An 18251-nucleotide genomic window follows, 5' to 3' on the forward strand; every position below is an offset into this window, starting at 1 on the left:
AAGAAAAACACAACTACACTCAGAAAACCGTTTCCTAATCAAATGCTGTAGCCGATGCACTGAGAAGACTATTCAAAGCAAGAAGCAAAAAAAATGTGGTGATTCTTCACAAAAGCCTTAAAATACAACTGGAGCATGCATGAGCAATATCATATAATATTGTGTGAGGCTCCAAAATTGGACACTAATGAATGTTTATTTGAGGTTTGAAAAATAAAGCCCTGGCGATCAATAATCCAGCATATGATAAATAAATGCCACCTAACTGTGGCACACTGACACATTACTGTACAGCAGACCGGGGTCAATTAGAATTGTAATTGTGTAATCCGTAATGAACTGCAATTGCAATGCTGTTGTAATTGCAGTTGAACCTCAACACACCTGCGGAATTATAACTGTACCATATCACTGATCGATTACAGTTCAATTACGCAATGATTTGTCATCTGATCATTATTTCTGTATTTTCAACCACTTTTGGTCATCCCATTTGTTATATAGTATGTTTCTGTACTTGTAGCTGTGATTTATTAATGCTTGGTTATTTAGAATACATGAGTAAACATGTGAATGTGTGCAGTTGTTTATGTTACTTTACAATTGTAATTACTGCAGCATAATTGTAACTGTAATTGTAATTGAATAAAACAGCATTGTAACTGTAATTATAATTGAATAAAACAGCATTGCAACTGTAATTGTAATTGAATAAAACAGCATTGCAACTGTAACTGTAATTGAATAAAACAGCATTGTAATTGTAATTGAATAAAACAGCATTGTAACTGTAATTGTAATTGAATAAAACAGCATTGCAACTGTAATTGCAATGTCAGCTAACAATTCTTGTGTGATCGTACTTGTAATTCCAGTTGACCCCAGGTTTGCTGTACAATGCTAACTCATAACTGTATAGCGCTGCTGCTACCTTTTCCGAGGGGGTCCCCAGTTCACTGTCCACGTCCATCGACCTGGGTCTCAGTTTGATGGCCTTGTCTTTGAAGATATCCCCGAAGCCGATTCCTTTCACCTTCTTGGGCTGGATCTCGGACGCGGACGTGACGCTTCCCCCGTCGGACTTGGTGCTGCAGGAGTCCCCTCCGTCGCTCTCCGAGCCCGTGCTGTCCTTTATATCTGCAGGGAGGAAGAAGAGGAGCAGGAAGCTGATTAACGAAGCCCTGGCAGTGAGGAGAGAGACTGTGCAGCCGGCCAGACTGAGCACAACTCGACTCTGGAGTTCAATTTAGGGACAAAACTGGCCTCTTCTGCAGCTATTTGTATGCTGTATAGTCTACACACTAAACAGCATCTGGAGGTCTCTCTCCTACCATGGTGCCTGTTCCACTTGTGCATGTTTAAGACTGGTGTTTCAGCTTCTTCCGAGGGTAAATAAAGAAACTGGTTTCTGGTGTTCTGCCCCCGAAGCCTCCAGGGAGGGATTTGTCTTTCTCTTCCTCATTATTTTTTTCTTTTCTTTTTTTTGAGGTCTAAGCTGCTGCTGTTGCTGTTTCTATTTCTCCATGTGTTTCATTAGCAATTACCAACATGGTCATTTAAATCTTGCTACAGTATCACTTGTCGTAAAAAAGAAAGTCATCCGATAAAATGGATTTTATACAAACTAAACAAATATCTGCAAGACTGCGTGTGCCCTGGTTACCTATATCAGGATTAAGTTTCCAGACACTTTCCACCTCACTTAATATGTGGCATTGGTCCCTATTCACAAAACTTCATGGACTATTTTAAAGAATGTTTTTTTAAGGACTGTTTTTTTACATAAATAAAATCTGAACACTTTTGTTAAATTAAATCCAAACACTTCGTGGCACGAGAGCACAACCTCTTTCTTTGAAGTCCAAACACAATTAGTGTCTGTGGCAGGCCCTCCAATGAGCCCGGAAACACAGCTTCAAACTGCCACTAACAGCTGTTTTCTCTTTTTAAGCAGTTTCTAAAAGGAAACCCTTAGCCCTGGCCGATCAAAACTCATTTAATCAATGATTGTGGTTTATGAGATTTCAGCCTCCTGTGTCACTGCTATGGTAACCAGGATCAGAAGCCCCAGGCCGCTCTGGCGAGCCTCTCCCTGGCAGGGTTGGGAGCGTTGTGTTTTGTGTTTTAATCAATGATTGTGGTTTATGAGATTTCAGCCTCCTGTGTCACTGCTATGGTAACCAGGATCAGAAGCCCCAGGCCGCTCTGGCGAGCCTCTCCCTGGCAGGGTTGGGAGCGTTGTGTTTTGTGTTTTAATCAATGATTGTGGTTTATGAGATTTCAGCCTCCTGTGTCACTGCTATGGTAACCAGGATCAGAAGCCCCAGGCCGCTCTGGCGAGCCTCTCCCTGGCAGGGTTGGGAGCGTTGTGTTTTGTGTTTTAATCAATGATTGTGGTTTATGAGATTTCAGCCTCCTGTGTCACTGCTATGGTAACCAGGATCAGAAGCCCCAGGCCGCTCTGGCGAGCCTCTCCCTGGCAGGGTTGGGAGCGTTGTGTTTTGTGTTTTTGTCACACCCACTTGTTCTTGTGCTCTTTTCCTCCTGTGTGGCAGCGGTGTCCTCTGGCTCTACAGGAAGTTCCTTAATGAAGTTGGAGGGAAATATCCCGGTCTTCCCGTTCAGTGTCCCTTCCCACCAGCCTTCCTCAACCTACAGAAAGAGGAAAAATAACAGTCGGGCTGTCTCTCCCTCTTCTCTCGACTGGAGATCCCGAGTTTATTACTGTTTCACTTTTTAAAACACATTCACGGTATATCCTCAGTTAAAGCTGTTATTAATGGTACGACCACGCATGTTTTCAGTAGTGTTTGCAATGTTGCGTCTTGCATCTGAATAATAAAGTTTTGTCCATGCCCAATATCCATTATTACTGTACCTAACCAATATTTGATTAGGAGACTGCTTGCTGACCCCAAGTAAAGTCCAGTTTTTGCTTGTTCAGTTTAGCAAGATCCCACTAGCTTTGCAGTCGGCAGGGTCGGGGTCAATCCCAGTTTTTTAATTCCAATTCCTTTTTAGAATCAATTCACAATTCCAATTCACATTCCCATTCTCTTTTAATCAATTCCACTGATCCAAATTGCAATTTGCAGTATTCTGGTTATAACGAGCTTCTCACAGTGGCAACAAATTACTTAAATTGAAGTCACTGTAGCCAATTAAACTGGCTTTAAATGAAAGCAGTTGAATAAATCACAGGAATTATTAATGTCTCTAAAATATGAATTCCAATTCCTTCTAAGGAATTGGAATCGAAAGACAGGAATTGCCCCCAACCCTGGCAGTCAGGCCAGTCATGTTCATTCATGAGTGCTGTATGTATTCAGTTATACTACAAAAGTGACTTTCAAAAATGGTTTTATAACACTTTTTGCACTAGCGGAATGAATTCAATTAATAATATAGGCTGTGCATGATTAAACGCCTAACAAGCACATCAATATGCATGCAGGAGGCAAAACGATCCCTTTAAAAAGGTCAAAGAAACAAGCATAGGAATGGTGTCAACCTGATATAAAGACAGCACATTATTATTATCTGTGCTAAATGAAGCAAGCTAACTTCTTCTGTTGTTGAGGAAAGACCTGCCATAACACTGTCAACAGGTACAGAAACGGAAGGCAGTCATTTGTTGTTAGCAGCATCAGCTATGCTGCACACACATCAGTAAAAAAAAAAACATTTTCAGACAACTGTTTCACTGAAGACGGAGTCGCTTAGCGGTAGGAGCTTCGATCAAGGAGGCATAGGTCCCTAGTGAGTGATTTAATTAAATAATGTATTTGTATTGAAAATTCAGGAAACTGTTCAAGAGTGTTGTTGAATAAGCCAACAGCCTAAAATATCAAACTGCGCATTATTAATAAAAACAGACTTCTTCTTTCGATACTGCGCAAATTAAAGCTGTGAATAGAGCCCACAGTTTCAAATCTCGGTTTTCTACAAACAGTATTTTATTAAGTAACCCTGAGCAAGTCCCTGGCAAGTCCCTGTCTCCTCGTGACTCATATAGTTACACACTGATTAGTCATGCCATTGAGAGCTTTAGAATCCAGACTGACATCTTCCTTACATTTCAAAACACTGTAACCCCACACCACATCTGCAATTACAAACAGCCCAGCCCTCCACGCCAAGTTTAACCTTACAGCCTCACAAAGGAACAGTGATCTACCTAGAGTGGAGAGAATGCAGCTCCCAGCTGTCAGCTGGCACTTACCTCCCGGGAAACTTCAATGATATCTCCAACCTTCAGCTCCAGCTCATCATCATTTTGAGGGGCGTAGCTGAAAGCCGCTTTGCATCTTTTTTTCCTAATTTTCTCTCCTTTTAAAAAAAGAAAGAAAAAAAATCGCTGATCTCTGCTTAATGCAAAATAAATAAAAGGAAAAACAGGTCAGTACTAAAAACAAAAAAGCAGCATTCCTTTTACATCGCAAAGACTAGAGTCTCTCACACTTATTTTTAAACTTTCCCAGAGATGGGCTTATCAGATACACCAAGCTCCACCCGCTGCCCTTCAGCCAACATGCTGGTTTGCATTAGCTACGCACTTTCACAGAGTGCAAAATCACAAACACATGCTTCCTGGTGCAGGCAGCACAGGCTGCAGGCAGTGGAAGTAAGTGTAGCTAACAAAACAGCTCCATAAAACTTCTCCTGCATGCACATCTATTCATTACATAGGTCTCAAATGTGCAGTTCTGAAAGAAACACATGTTATAGCAAACATGTATTTTCATTGTAGACCATGATAGCCGGTGCTACACTAGGTTAAAGACACCTCTGTTTGGAAGCCATGCTTTGTGATTGTTTCATCAGAGTGTAATTGTCCCTTCTCCGGCTGCTTCCCCTACTGACTGGCATGCGTTGACCCTGAAGAGAGTGCTGAGGTGACACAGCCCAGGGTGAACAAGTGCTAACAGACAGCCCAGGAATTGCTTAAAGGAAACTCAGTTAGTACCAGATACTCTGTTTCAAAATGAAAATGCATGTGTGCTGTAACCGGTGTTTCTGTACATCTGAGAAGCATGTAGATAATGGGAGTGTAAAGTGGCTAGGATTTATGGAATTATTTTGTTACCTACAATTGCTTTAAAAGCCACAATCCCCTCTGTGTGTGTGTCTACTGCGGAGACAAAAATATTGAGACTACTGAAGAGATGGCCTTTCCTGCTGCTACCCCACATTACAATGGCAATGGTCTGATCGATTTGCATGTATTTGACAGTTAAAGTCTTTGAATTGCAGGGCTTGTTTTGTAGCAGAGGGGAAACAGATTTAACAAGATCATAAACTGTAGATTTATATTGCACTTCATAGTATATTAATATATATATTAAACCTTTATATATATATATATATATATATATATTATAATTACTTGCCAGCATACCGTGCCATCTTACAGTATGGTGCTGAACAGTAAACCCATTCTGAAATCTCTGGCAGCCAGGAATGAGTTTACATGTCTAGTGCAGCGAGAGATGATGTTGTATTTACAGCAAGGTTCTGCTTGGATTCACCTGCCAATAAGTGGAACGTTGCAAAGCACACCAATCTCCAATACCTTTTAAACTTAAAAAGCGTGTTTGGAATTAGCTCCTCTGGGCTCACTTTGTCTTTTGATAACCCGTGGTTCCCAATCCGCTCCTCAAGAGCCACTCCAGGTATTTTTCCCAACCAGGTCCTAAGTTAGTCAACTGAACCAGACCGGCGGTCAGTTACAATTGTGACTGTGCAATTGACTAACTGTGACTGTAGTGGAACCTTGGCACACTGTTAGTCAATTCCATTGGCTTCAAATGAAAGCACTTGAACAAACACAGCAACTATCATGTCTCTAAAATATCAATTCCAATTCCACTTTCCTTTGAAGGAATTGTTGTGTTTGTTCAAGTGCTTTCATTTGATACCCATTTCATTGACTGACAGTGATTTCAAATGAAGTAATGTGTTGCCACATTTTAACAGAATACTGCTAATTGCAATGTTGATCAATGGCGTGTTGGAATTGATTAAAAGGAAATTGGAAATGGAATTGGAATTGAAACCAGGAATTGCCCCCGACCCTGGCTATCAGCGCCACCGTCCCTGACAGACAAGAGAGCCCGAGGAGGACATGCAGCAGGCAGGCTGTCAGCTGGCTGGAGGTGCCCTGATCTCAAGACCACTGCAGGGGCACTGCAGAGGAGTGGAAAGCTGAGTGGTCGTCACATGAAACAGCTCCAATGTGTCAGCTCGGCTGAACCCTTCCTCTCCCCGGACTGCTGGGAATGCCTGGTGGCAGCAGCTGTTTGTAACACCACATGCTCCCGCAGTGCTGTACTCCTAGATCGTTAACAAGGCAGGCCACTGCATTGCTTTAAGTGTAACTGGTGAATCCATCCTATTCAGATTGCCTACCATACAAGGTTGAGGTAGTATCTCAGTGTTCTATACAGCATGGGGCATTCTCTGTGTATCCTCTGTGCTTGACCAAAATGCAAACAGATGCTTATTAAGAAAACAACTTCTCATAAATGACCGAACATTGGATTAAAATATACAATGATCAGTAAGAAAACAAAATGCATACATTGTTTCTGCAGATCAAATGTTTTTTTTTTCTTCTAGTTATGGATGCAGCACACGATAAAACCTGGTTCTGACACAAGATAAACGGTCTCAGTTTAAAAAAAGATACCAGTTTAAATGCATTTCTCTTTAATTGAGAGATCATTCAGATTTGCTCATGAACGTTTTAGATCATGCATGTGTGGTACATTTGACACACTGGTTTTGTACCCCTATAGCAGAGATGACCCACATTTAAAACTCTCAAATTTAACAGCATTTGCACCGTTTCGCTTGCTTTAGGTTTTGACTTTGTTTACAGGGTTCTCAGTCCTGAGCATTTTCATCTCTCTCCAACAGAGGGCGCTCCTTTCCTGCATTTAATTCAGCAGCTTGCCATGCCAGAGTGAGCTTTCCTGTTACCCTGTGGAAATTGAGTTCACATTTTTATCATTAAAGGGCTTAACCGCACATTAGCATGATGTCTCCAGGCAGAAAATGTGCTTTTAAGTGCCATATGGATGCTGCTGTAATGGAAATCTGACACTAACAGCATCTTCTATAAAATATTTTCAACAAATCATTCAGTGTTTTATTAGTGTATCCAACAATTACTAAGAACTCACAGCAGAAAGAGAACATTAACAGCACATTGAGATCCAAGTGCAGTCCTTTTGCAAATCCCTCACAATAACACACACACATATATAGCATTGCAATGGAAAACATTTCATAACTAGATTCTTTTTATAGTAATTGCTAAACAATTCTACTTATCTTCTCAGTTGATCGGAATAGAATGGAGAAAGCTGCATAAATAAGGACACACAGTAGCAATGGCAGTAATTTAGCATACTCCTGATGCTGATGCATACATACATAGATGCATTTCACCAAGCCGATTTCATTAGACAATTGATTACATGCGGTACTAAACTGCCACGTCAGCATCCTCACTGTGGAAACAGGTCAGAAATATCGACTCATGTACTCCCTTGTGCAAGAGATTTAATGAATGGATTTATTACTTGCATTTTTAATAACCTGTCGTGATTTAGTGATGAAAAGAGATTTATTTATTTTTGTTTAAATTAATAATTACATCCTTAAAATATGTGCAAAATGCAGAGCACTGCTTTATAAATGTATAACGTATATCTGTGTTGACATGTATCTGTTGCTGACGGTTGCTGTCATAAAGGTTCTCTGCTGCTGCAGTTGCTTTCCTTGACCACAAAGCATTAGAGTGGGGAGGAGAGTAGCGTAAAAGTACAATGAAGACAGAGTGAAAGCTGCAGGAAAGCAGTGTGGTGGTGGTGCGAGTTAGCGTGAATCACTCTACCTTCACAGTGCATGTGCTGGACTGTATTCTTCACAGTGCATGTGCTGGACTGTATTCTTCACAGTGCATGTGCTGGTCTATTCTTCACAGTGCATGTGCTGGACTGTATTCTTCACAGTGCATGTGCTGGACTGTATTCTTCACAGTGCATGTGCTGGACTGTATTCTTCACAGTGCATGTGCTGGACTGTATTCTTCACAGTGCATGTGCTGGTCTGTATTCTTCACAGTGCATGTGCTGGACTGTATTCTTCACAGTGCATGTGCTGGACTGTATTCTTCACAGTGCATGTGCTGGACTGTATTCTTCACAGTGCATGTGCTGGACTGTATTCTTCACAGTGCATGTGCTGGACTGTATTCTTCACAGTGCATGTGCTGGACTGTATTCTTCACAGTGCATGTGCTGGACTGTATTCTTAGTGCATGTGCTGGACTGTATTCTTAGTGCATGTACTGGACTGCATTCTCCTTTTTGTTTACTTTCTCAGAGTTGAAAGCAGCTGCTCCAAGGGGATGGAAGAAACCCCACATTCATTCTATTTTCCTTTTAATCCAACACATCATTGATCAAAATTGCAATACAGCAGTATTCTGTTAAAATGAGCTTCTCACAGTGGCAACAAATTACTTAAATGGAAGTCGCTGTTAGTCAATGAAAATGGCTTCAAACGAAAGCAGCTGAACAATCACAACAATTATTAGGTCTCTAAAATATCAATTAAAATCCCAATTCCTTGGAAGGTAGGCCGCTGAAAGGTATATCTTTTTATTTCCAGATTCTGAGAACTCTACTAGTGCTAAAAAATGTCCTGAGCAAGTTTCATGACAATCGGCTAACAGGTTCTAAATAAGTAAAACACTAAAGTGTTGCGTCCGTCCCCCAGAGAGGTTTAAACATGTGCAGGTAAACACCAGGACTCCCATATTCAAATCCAGAGTAACAGGCTGCACTGTGTCCCATTCCACTCCTGGGATCGCTGGTGCCAGTCCTATTAACCAGTGGCTTTGTGAAGTCACCAGCTTACCAGCGCAGCTTATTGTCAAGAGTGCAATCTCAAAGTGCTTTCTCCTGTAGTTAAAAGAAGCTTTGATTGCTTTTAAGAGATGTTCTTAATTACTCCGCTGAACAGAAATCAGGGAAGGCATGCGAATGAGGCCAGATACGGAGCCAGTATCTGATATTAAGACCAGTCGTTGGGATTTTACAGAAGGGTCTGTATTTGTGTCCGGGGATGACGAGCCATTTGAACAGGGTCACAAAGTGAGGACACCAGGTGTGTTCTGGATGCTTGTTAATGAGAGGCCTGTCCTTAGAGCTGCAGCAGTGTGGGAGCCTGTCGCACTCAGATTAGTACAGCTACTGTACAGCAGTTAACCATTTCCCTCCCACAGCTGGGAGGCTGTTCTGGCCTGTTTACTGCTGTACAGCACAGGAATCTTACTCATTTAGAGTTTAAATGCTTAACCCTTTCAGCGCTTAGCGCCCTCACCCTGTCTCTCTACTCATCTTGTGTCCTCTGGTCCTGGTCTCTGTGTTCAGATTGAAACCGGGACTGGGATTTACTTTGTTGAACCCTTTTAGGATTTCAAGTCTCCCCTAAGCCTTCTACTTGCTAGGATAAGCAGGTTCAGCTCACTCATACCCGGAAGCCCCGAGGGTTGGTTTACTTGCTCCTTTCTAAATTCTCTACCATGCAGGAAATGAAACCATGAAAGAGCATTCAACATCTCCGTTCCACAAAACAGAATCTCTGCAATAACTGCGGTACTGTTAGTACACACTAGTAATACGCTGTGCTGCTGCTGTGAGCTGTAAACAACACCACAGTCAGGCTGAAGGCAAAGTAAGTGGCTGTACCTTCCTTGTGCTTCCGCAGGCTGGCGTAGGTCGTCATAGAGGAGCTTCCATTGGAGAGCTCAGCCCCCGGCTTCTCCACTTGCTTCTCCGCTTGGCTTTCTTTCTTGACATCCTTTTTTATTTCCTGTCACAAAATACATAGAATAATGAAGATACAAATAAGACAAAGTCAAAAGATGAAGCTGGGTTATTATTAGCTCGTAACTACTGCGCTGCAACTTCTAAAGAATGTTGTTTTCCGTGCAGCATCACACCTGAAGAAACACTGGCCTGCCAGTGACTGGGACGTGTTCCTGGAAAGATCAGACAGGCGGACGGGTCGCTCCGCGTTCCAGCTGATCAGCCCTGTCAGAAAATAGCTCACTTCTAAGCCTCAGAAACCCTTGCAGTATAACAACTAGACCTTCGAATAGAGGCTGGCTTTGATCGGGATTAAGCTAAGCCTACACCGCTATGGGACGGTCCGGGAAGTGATTAAGTTGATCTACTATGGGAATGCCACAGCAAAGACGTGGCGTTGCGGAACAATCTCAGTGTTCCCGTTTGTTTTTGTGTTTGAATAACGAAGGGGGGAGAGAGAGCTCATTTCTCCTGACAAATGCAATAAATGTCCAGTACTTCCTTGTGACGCACAAGAATAACAAGAGAACATGTGGGCGCTCTGTGATGTTTTTGACTTGAGTAAAAGAATATGTGAAATGTGTCTGTTTGGAGGACTGATGCCAGAGGATTCCCAAATTGAAAATCCACTCTTTAAAAGCCAAACTGCACCTGTTTCCTCCTTGAAAAGGAGTATTTATTTATTTATTTCTATGCATGTTCAAATTATTATTATATTTTTTTTAAATATTAGTCAACACTGAGCTTTCTAGAAGCTATAAATATTATTAGCGTGAAAAAAACAACATTTCCTATAGCTACAGCGAAGTGTAACGCATGACTCCCTCCTCCTCCCCCCGGCTAATTACAGCAGCAGCACGTCTGTTTAGTTTGCAGAGTGACAGAGCTGCAAGAGGGCTTTTAAGGAAGGAGGCAGCTGAAACAAACTGGAGAGCCAACAAGGTCTGATACTGTAGCATCTACAGCAATATAAACTGAAAGAACCGAGTCAGTCAACCAGGATTAAACTAAACATGACTGCTGCACTTCAGTTTTATTACCCTTGCTGCAACTGGAACCCTGCCTTGTCTGACCTTCCAATCATTATCACTCCGCTCTGAATTCCAGTTTTCAATTAGTATATTTCAGTGCTTGCGTGACATTCATTTCCAAACTCCCTCTCCCCCGAGTATTTCTACTTCGTAATCAGAGGCGACTAAAAGCATGCAGAGCTGCAAAACACATTGGCTTTTAAATAAAGAGTGTCTGTGCTAGTCACGCACCATGCACTGTAGCAAAAAGCCAATACACAAAGTGAGAAAGCAAGCAGGGGTAAAAATACCAAAGTGTTTAAACAGGAACAGAAACCCTAAGCCATGTAGTTTTTTTGTTTTGCTTTAGCACATCTTTAAAAAGGTACGAGGTCTTGCTTTTACATGCATGTCTGATGCAGGCCAGGATAGCAGCTGGCACTTACTGTAATAATAACACTATTCTGCTACTTGTTACCTGACTTATTCAAATGCAGAAATTCCATTAGGGCATTTTAGAGAAGTAACAAACACAATACAATAGGTGGTTTATGTAAATCCTTTGGTTGTGTCCTACTGTTCCATAGCCAACTAATAGAAAGTGCAGTACAGGCCCAGTAGAAAATGAACTCCAGACGCAGATTGTTCTTGCGATATTTACTGGTCTGTTCTCTTTCCGTAGAAGTTAGTTAGTTAGTTTCCAGAACTACAGTAGAAAATCACTGTGTAAAAAGCTTCCACGTCTGCAGCGAGTTGAGTTCTGTCCAGATAAAAAGAAGCATGGGTGTCATGGGTGCAGCGTGCAGTCGGGCTGTTACATTACGTTTACTCTCCTGAAAGTTTTACCTTAAAGATTAAACATGTTTCAACTTTCACATGTTTGGAATGCTGGTAGCCAATACTAACAGCCAACAGCACTCCGACAGAGTTTAAAATAAATGACTACAATATTAATGTGTACAACCCTTATGTGTATATGGAAAAGCCTATGAATAAATACTGCACTGAATAATACCATTAACCTTACACAACTACTACTGTATAAAAACATCCATACTTCATGTGCACATTTCTAATTACACTGGAGATACAATCCTTTAACAGCTGAATAAACGTTTAAACAAGAAATGCTGGATTTCACCCTGGCACTTCCAAAAGCTCTGCATTGATCCCACTTTATAATAAACACACAAGCCCGTAATAACTGGAGCTCTGGAACTCTCCCGAGAGAGCGTGTAAAGAGGCTTCGCTGTAATCCCCCTATCGGAGCGCCATGACATGTTCTTAAAAAGCAGTGTGCATTAGTTCAGGGGCTACAGATACTGTACCATAGCTCTGCTTTATTATTATTATTATTATTATTATTATTATTATTATTATTACTAATTAAACGTGCTTAACCAGGACATCCATCCAAGTGAGATAAATCAAGGACTTCCTAGGGTATCCAGAGCAATGAGAGCGTACTGTACATTCATCAAACACAGCAACAGGCATGTTAATATCCAGGTAACTGCTGCCTTCAAAAAGAAGATCTTTCCAAAGGGTTTAGAAAGCTGCAGCCCTTGTGCTTATGGTCTTCTTTTATCTCTTTGATTAAATGAGAAAAGTGTGTGCACGCGCGTGTGTGTGTGTGCGTGCGTGCGTGCGTGCGTGCGTGCGTGCGTGCGTGCGTGCGTGTGTGTGTGTGTGTGTGCGTGTGTGTGTGTGCGTGTGTGCGCGTGCGCGAGCGAGTATACAGGTAGATTCGACACGGCTCCTCTTACAGCTGCAGTTTGCTGTGCAATGTTATTTATGGGAATGGATGCAACACAAGCACTGGATTGCGATGGATATAAATTGATTCAGACGTTTCACCTGCCAGTGCACCTCCGGCCGGGTATTGACATGTCTGTGTTACACGCTGCTCGCTGCGTTCCCTGGGCTTTCAAACTCATTTACTAGCTGGCAGGTCGAAACTCTCAGCAGCTAAAATGAACCATCGTTCAAGCAAGGCAAACAAATAGCTGGACAGACAGATTTATTGATTTCCCACGCAGAAGAGATAATCACCGAGCCAGACGGAATTTATACATAAATATACAAGACTGATGTCTTCCCCAGGAATGTCTGCAGGAACAATTTGTAAGGCTCTTTTGAAACCGTTTCAGGCATGGAAATGAGACTCCCATTGCACAGCAGTTTGATTTATTCCCGGTTTTACTAGGAATTTAATAAGACACACCTGAGCATGTAACTGTACCTATACAGTACACTGTGGCTGATCAAGCTCTTGTTAAAACCTAGAATGGGTGAAACTGCTGTGCAATAGGAGGCTTATTTCCTGCTTCTAATGATTTAACATAATTTCACAGAAAGAGTGCCACTGCCTTCTGGTGCTGGGTTTTGGCGCTAGCCGTTGTTACAAGGAGTATAAGACACTGGGGTCTACTAATATTGAGAACGATAGGGAGCACAGATAATAGAACAGGATTTAAGAAATTAAATATTCGGAAAATGTAGCTGGTATAAGGCAACCTCTAAAATGCTACAGAACCTCCTGTAGTGTTTAGACTTCACACTTTACTTTACCTTAGCTCTACCGGTACTCTGGGTTGTGCATATCCTAGCTATAGTATAGTACAGTACAGGCATACATCGCTCTACAGAATACAGGACTGTATTTATATATATATTTTTTTATATACACATCAAATCGAGTGGGGAATACATTTGTGGTTCTAAAAAACCTACCCAACTCAAAAGGGCTTCTTGTTTTTTTTCTGTCCTTGGGCATTTAGTCTGTACAATACATGCCTTTGTAAAGTTCAAGCAGCAGTCGATTCTCACGCTACTGAACACTGGAAAGCCAGTAGCAGCAACCTGATAATCAAAGTGTATAGAGTGGTAATGCACTAGCATGGTAATACAGTAACTAGTCTGGTCTCAACTATTCGATTAAAACCCCCTTGAATCCCCCTGCGTTATAATGGTGTTGATTAATGTGTTGAGGTTGTAATTGTGAAGGAGAGCAGCGGTTTATTTTCCCCAGAAAGCTCTTCAATACGGTAGATGAGTAAAATGGATGATACGGTCAGTATAGCATTACTTGACAGTACCGCACATTGGCATCCTATTCACAGCAGAGTCATGATTAAAATACCGTACGCTGGGAACCCTGCAAGCAACAGTGCTTTTCATATACTGTACAGACCGCTGCACAGAAACACACAAAACTACCGGAATAAGATTATAATCAGCTACTGTACACTGTAAACTGAGCTTCCATTGTGAGAGGGTTTTTTTTTTTTATTCTGTTGAATTCTGCTCTTTAATTTCCTTGGGACCTTGGCTTTTAGCATTGCTCTGCAAAACCATTTTACATTCAAAAATACATCTGTGTTAAAAATACAGAGAGGCTTGCATAAGACTCTTACTACTGGTGGCTATAAAAAAAGAAAGTGAAAAGTCCTTCAGTACTGTATGTGAGAGTCAAACAGATGCTTAAACACAGAAGAGAACTGAACAAGTCAACCTTTATTGAACTACAATATAGAACTCACACCCGGTGTCTATCCTTATAAAAGATTAGCACAGCAAAAGCCCTGCAAAGTGTAATAAAGCACAGTGAAAGCATGGGAACGCATAGGTGAGGTTTGAAAACACAGAGGCATGTGGTAAAGCATATAAAAAGCATGGCAAAACCATTGGAAACTATCATGCATGCATAATATATATAACCATAAAAAATGACAGTGGTAATATTATATATTAAGAAGTGAGGTGCCAAAGAGGGCACCAGGAGAATCAATAATCAATTAATCGGGAATTGCATTTCCTAGCAAATGTTGTGTTCACAGTACACACTTGGGAAAACAGAAGGCTAGGGTCTGAAGAGTTACTGATGTAAATGTAAAAAATAAAGCACAGTGGAAGCATGCTACAGAACAAAGCACAGAGGAGTACGGTAAAGCAAGGTATGTGCTACGGTAAATTCACAAGCTTAGGAAAATATTCCTACAAGGTCACAGGCAGGGCAAATCAAAGCACAGAGCCCAATTGTGTACCACATCAAGCTAGCACTGACCCACAGTATTGAAAACAGGCAGTGTGCAGTTCAACACAGACAGAGAACAAATAGCACTTCTCTAATCTACATAATCCCAGCAGTACAAAGCATGGTTATTATTGGATAACTGATTCCCCCTGTGCTCCGAGCATGCTCAGCACACTGTACAGATCTGAAGCGTCTGTCTCTAATCTCTCCCAGTCAGACGGATGGCTGGAAGCACGGATTCTGTGAAGCAGGGAACATTTTCCCTTCAGATCTCCATGCACGGCAATATAAAAATGCAGCCGGGCCGTGTGTTCATCAGTTCTAGAGGATAGGACTTAGGGTCTGGGCAGAGGTTAATTCCAATTCCATTTCCAATACCCAACAATGAGTGAGTGAAACTGACTCTCTTTATGCAGGTGTACCGAGACTCGAGTGCTAATCAATCATTCAATTGGAATCTCGGTACATCTGAACTAATTGTGCTCCCCATGCTTCCACGCGAATACTCACTTTAATCTGCACGTGGAGTGATTGTGCAATCTCGTGCTACATAGCCCCATTATATCCTGTGCACCTATACATACACCAACAATAACACACTACATACAACAGATAAACATGAAATACACACAGGTGGGGCACGCTGCCACAGACTTCAATTAAGTAATCTGTTGCCACTGTGAGAAGCTCATTTTAAGAAAAAACTACTAATTCCAATTTTGATCAATGATGTCCTGGAATTGATTAAAAGGGAATTGGGAATTGATTTTAAAAAGGAACTGCATTGTATAGCTGTCATGCATAGCTGAGGCTAAATGGGAACAAGGACATTTCATTAACTCTGCACACAACACAAGAGCTACAAAAGATTTCATATCAATTATCACAAACTATTATAATCAATAAAATGAGACTTTAAAACGCAGTGGGGCAGAATGTGCACAAGCTCTACAGATTGGAGTCGCTTTCACGATCAGAACAGATTTAATATGCAAATCAAGAGCAAGAACATGGCCAATGACTCAGTGATCTACAGCATATCCATCTATAAACAGGTTTCTAAATAGAAGACTGTGTAATCTGTACCAGGTGGATTTATGCTAAACGGCAATCAATCTGTTTTTTTAATAGGCTATGAAATAATTCCTAATTTAATAACAATATCACTGTGACAGCAGGCTGCCGTTCATTCGGATTGTGTAAGTGCTCACTGTATGTGGTCTGAAGATCCCTGCAGACAGCATGCTTTTAATTAGTTTGCAGTCTCCCAGGTACTTTACAGTACTGTCGAGTCTCAATCTGAAGGATTGCTGTTGAGTTCATAACAAACCCCGCCCGTTTACTGAACCCTGCTCTGCACGGAGGGCTGAGTGTTATATCGGCACTGCTCCTGAAACAGACTCCTGTGCGGTGGAATTAGCAAGCAGGTGAGAATACAGCACTGTAGTTGGGATGAACAAAAGCATTCTCTCAGCACTGATGCATATTCATTACTAGCTCATCTTCAAAACGTTACTTAGCAGCAATGTAGTCAATTCATTTGTGAAGCGATTGACAGAATGCACTGGAGCTCCACCCAGGAAACTCCTAACAGGGTGCGCATTTCTTTCGGAGGGGGGTGGGGGGGTCCCCACATACAATGTATTAGCAGGAGTTGAGAGACTACAGTATTGTGTATACTGTACAATGTTTATTGTCTCATACAAACAATCTGAACAGACATTTTCTTATCCTTTAGATTCATTTTTCAAAACATGAAACCCCAAACAGAAGAACATAACAACATAAGAACATAAGAACATAAGGAAATAACAACATTTACCAACGAGAAGGCAATTCCACCCATCTACTGTAAGCTCGTCTGACTCCTAACAGCTGATTGACCTCAAAACTTCGTCAAGTTGGGTCTTTAAGGATCCCAGGGACTCAGCATCAATGACATGACTAGGTAACCCATTCCATGCCCTCACCACTCTGTCTGAAGGAGTGTTTCCTACCCTCTGCCCTAAGCATATTTCCACTTAATTTCCAGTGGTGTCCTGATTTCTGCTGATATTAAAGTATTGCTCAGAGTTAATTCTTTAATTCTTTTTTGTCAGGTTACGATAACCCAACAATCTTATTATGGCGACCAAATCCTCTGTTTCCTAAACTGCACAAACATGGGCTGAAAACAGACAAACGTCTTTAATTTTACATGCATGTGAATATGCTGGAAGACTGTGCAGTGTCATGATTAGCAACAAAGGGTTCGATGGTTCTCTGATGTAACTCAAACAATGATATCCATTAGAGGAACACATACAGCACCAGCAACCGAAGCAGACCGGAATACAATATCACCATGGGAACCAGAGACCACAAATCTGTCCCTCAGACCACAACCAACCATGTTCTACAGCTGTGGCCAAAGGTTCTGCATCACCTAGAATTTTAGGACTGAGACCTAATTTAAAAAAAAAAAAAAGTCTATGAAAATCATTTAGATCTTTTATTTAACATCATGTAATCAAAGAAACTACAAAATGATATTGCTTAAAAGGAACCATAATAGTAGTAATGTTAGATTTCAAAATGTAACCTTTTTCAATTTTCGTCAGTTTTTCGTTAAGTATATGTTAAGCGGTATGTAATTCAATATGTTAAGGTAACATTATTCAGCAGGTTTCATTCAACTTTATGAAGTAAAATGAGTTAATTCTACAGATGCAAAACCTTTGGTCATAGCTGTATACTGCCAAGCCCTTACTGTACACCACACCGCGGTATGTAGACAAGGACACCACTGTTTGCACAACACAAAGAAATTGCTTGGCTTCAGTATAAATGACTCTGTATTTATTTCATACTCCAGGGTCCGTTCTTGTCATGCAGTTGCACAGCTTCTGCATAATAATGAAATCGCTGCCTCGAGCCTGTATAATAAAGGACGAACTTACAAATTGAAACAGCTGAGGCTTCAAAACCAAGCTAAAAGGACTTGCACAGCTCCGGGAGACAACATCTTTTAAAAGGTCTCAAGCCTCAGCCAGTACCTGAATGCAAAGTTCTCCAGGTTTGCTGTTATCGAGTGGGTCTTGAATATTTCACACACTGCGCATGAATGCATGCAGTACAGCACTGCTACAGTTGTATGACAACATAGAACATGTTTCAACTCCTGCCTGACAATATAGAACACTAAAGAGCCCCAAGCCTTCCTTCTCTGGTCTTTGACTGCGTTAATGCGATAGTGCCGTCTTTTCAGATGCAGTATAATGAATACGGATGGCTTGCACCGACTCCATGAAGGGATTTGGTTTTAAGTGCGTCCCTCGGTTATTC

General features: G+C 41.4%; 1 protein-coding gene across 7 annotated transcripts in view; it reads right to left on the reverse strand.

Moving 5' to 3' along the window:
* LOC117406442 (SH3 domain-containing kinase-binding protein 1-like) overlaps positions 1–18251 on the reverse strand; it is a 74923-nt gene that overhangs the window by 23498 nt on the left and 33174 nt on the right. For all 7 annotated transcript variants that reach the window (XM_059028038.1, XM_059028037.1, XM_059028036.1 and 4 more), the window contains exons 3-6: positions 9762–9885; positions 4223–4329; positions 2523–2652; positions 932–1137 (exon numbers count right to left, since the gene is read on the reverse strand). In XM_059028038.1, coding sequence (XP_058884021.1) covers positions 932–1137; positions 2523–2652; positions 4223–4329; positions 9762–9885 — 567 coding nt within the window. The remainder of the gene's footprint in view (positions 1–931; positions 1138–2522; positions 2653–4222; positions 4330–9761; positions 9886–18251) is intronic.

Source organism: Acipenser ruthenus, chromosome 8 (assembly GCF_902713425.1).
Source record: "Acipenser ruthenus chromosome 8, fAciRut3.2 maternal haplotype, whole genome shotgun sequence".
Classification (NCBI taxonomy): Eukaryota; Metazoa; Chordata; class Actinopteri; order Acipenseriformes; family Acipenseridae; genus Acipenser; species Acipenser ruthenus.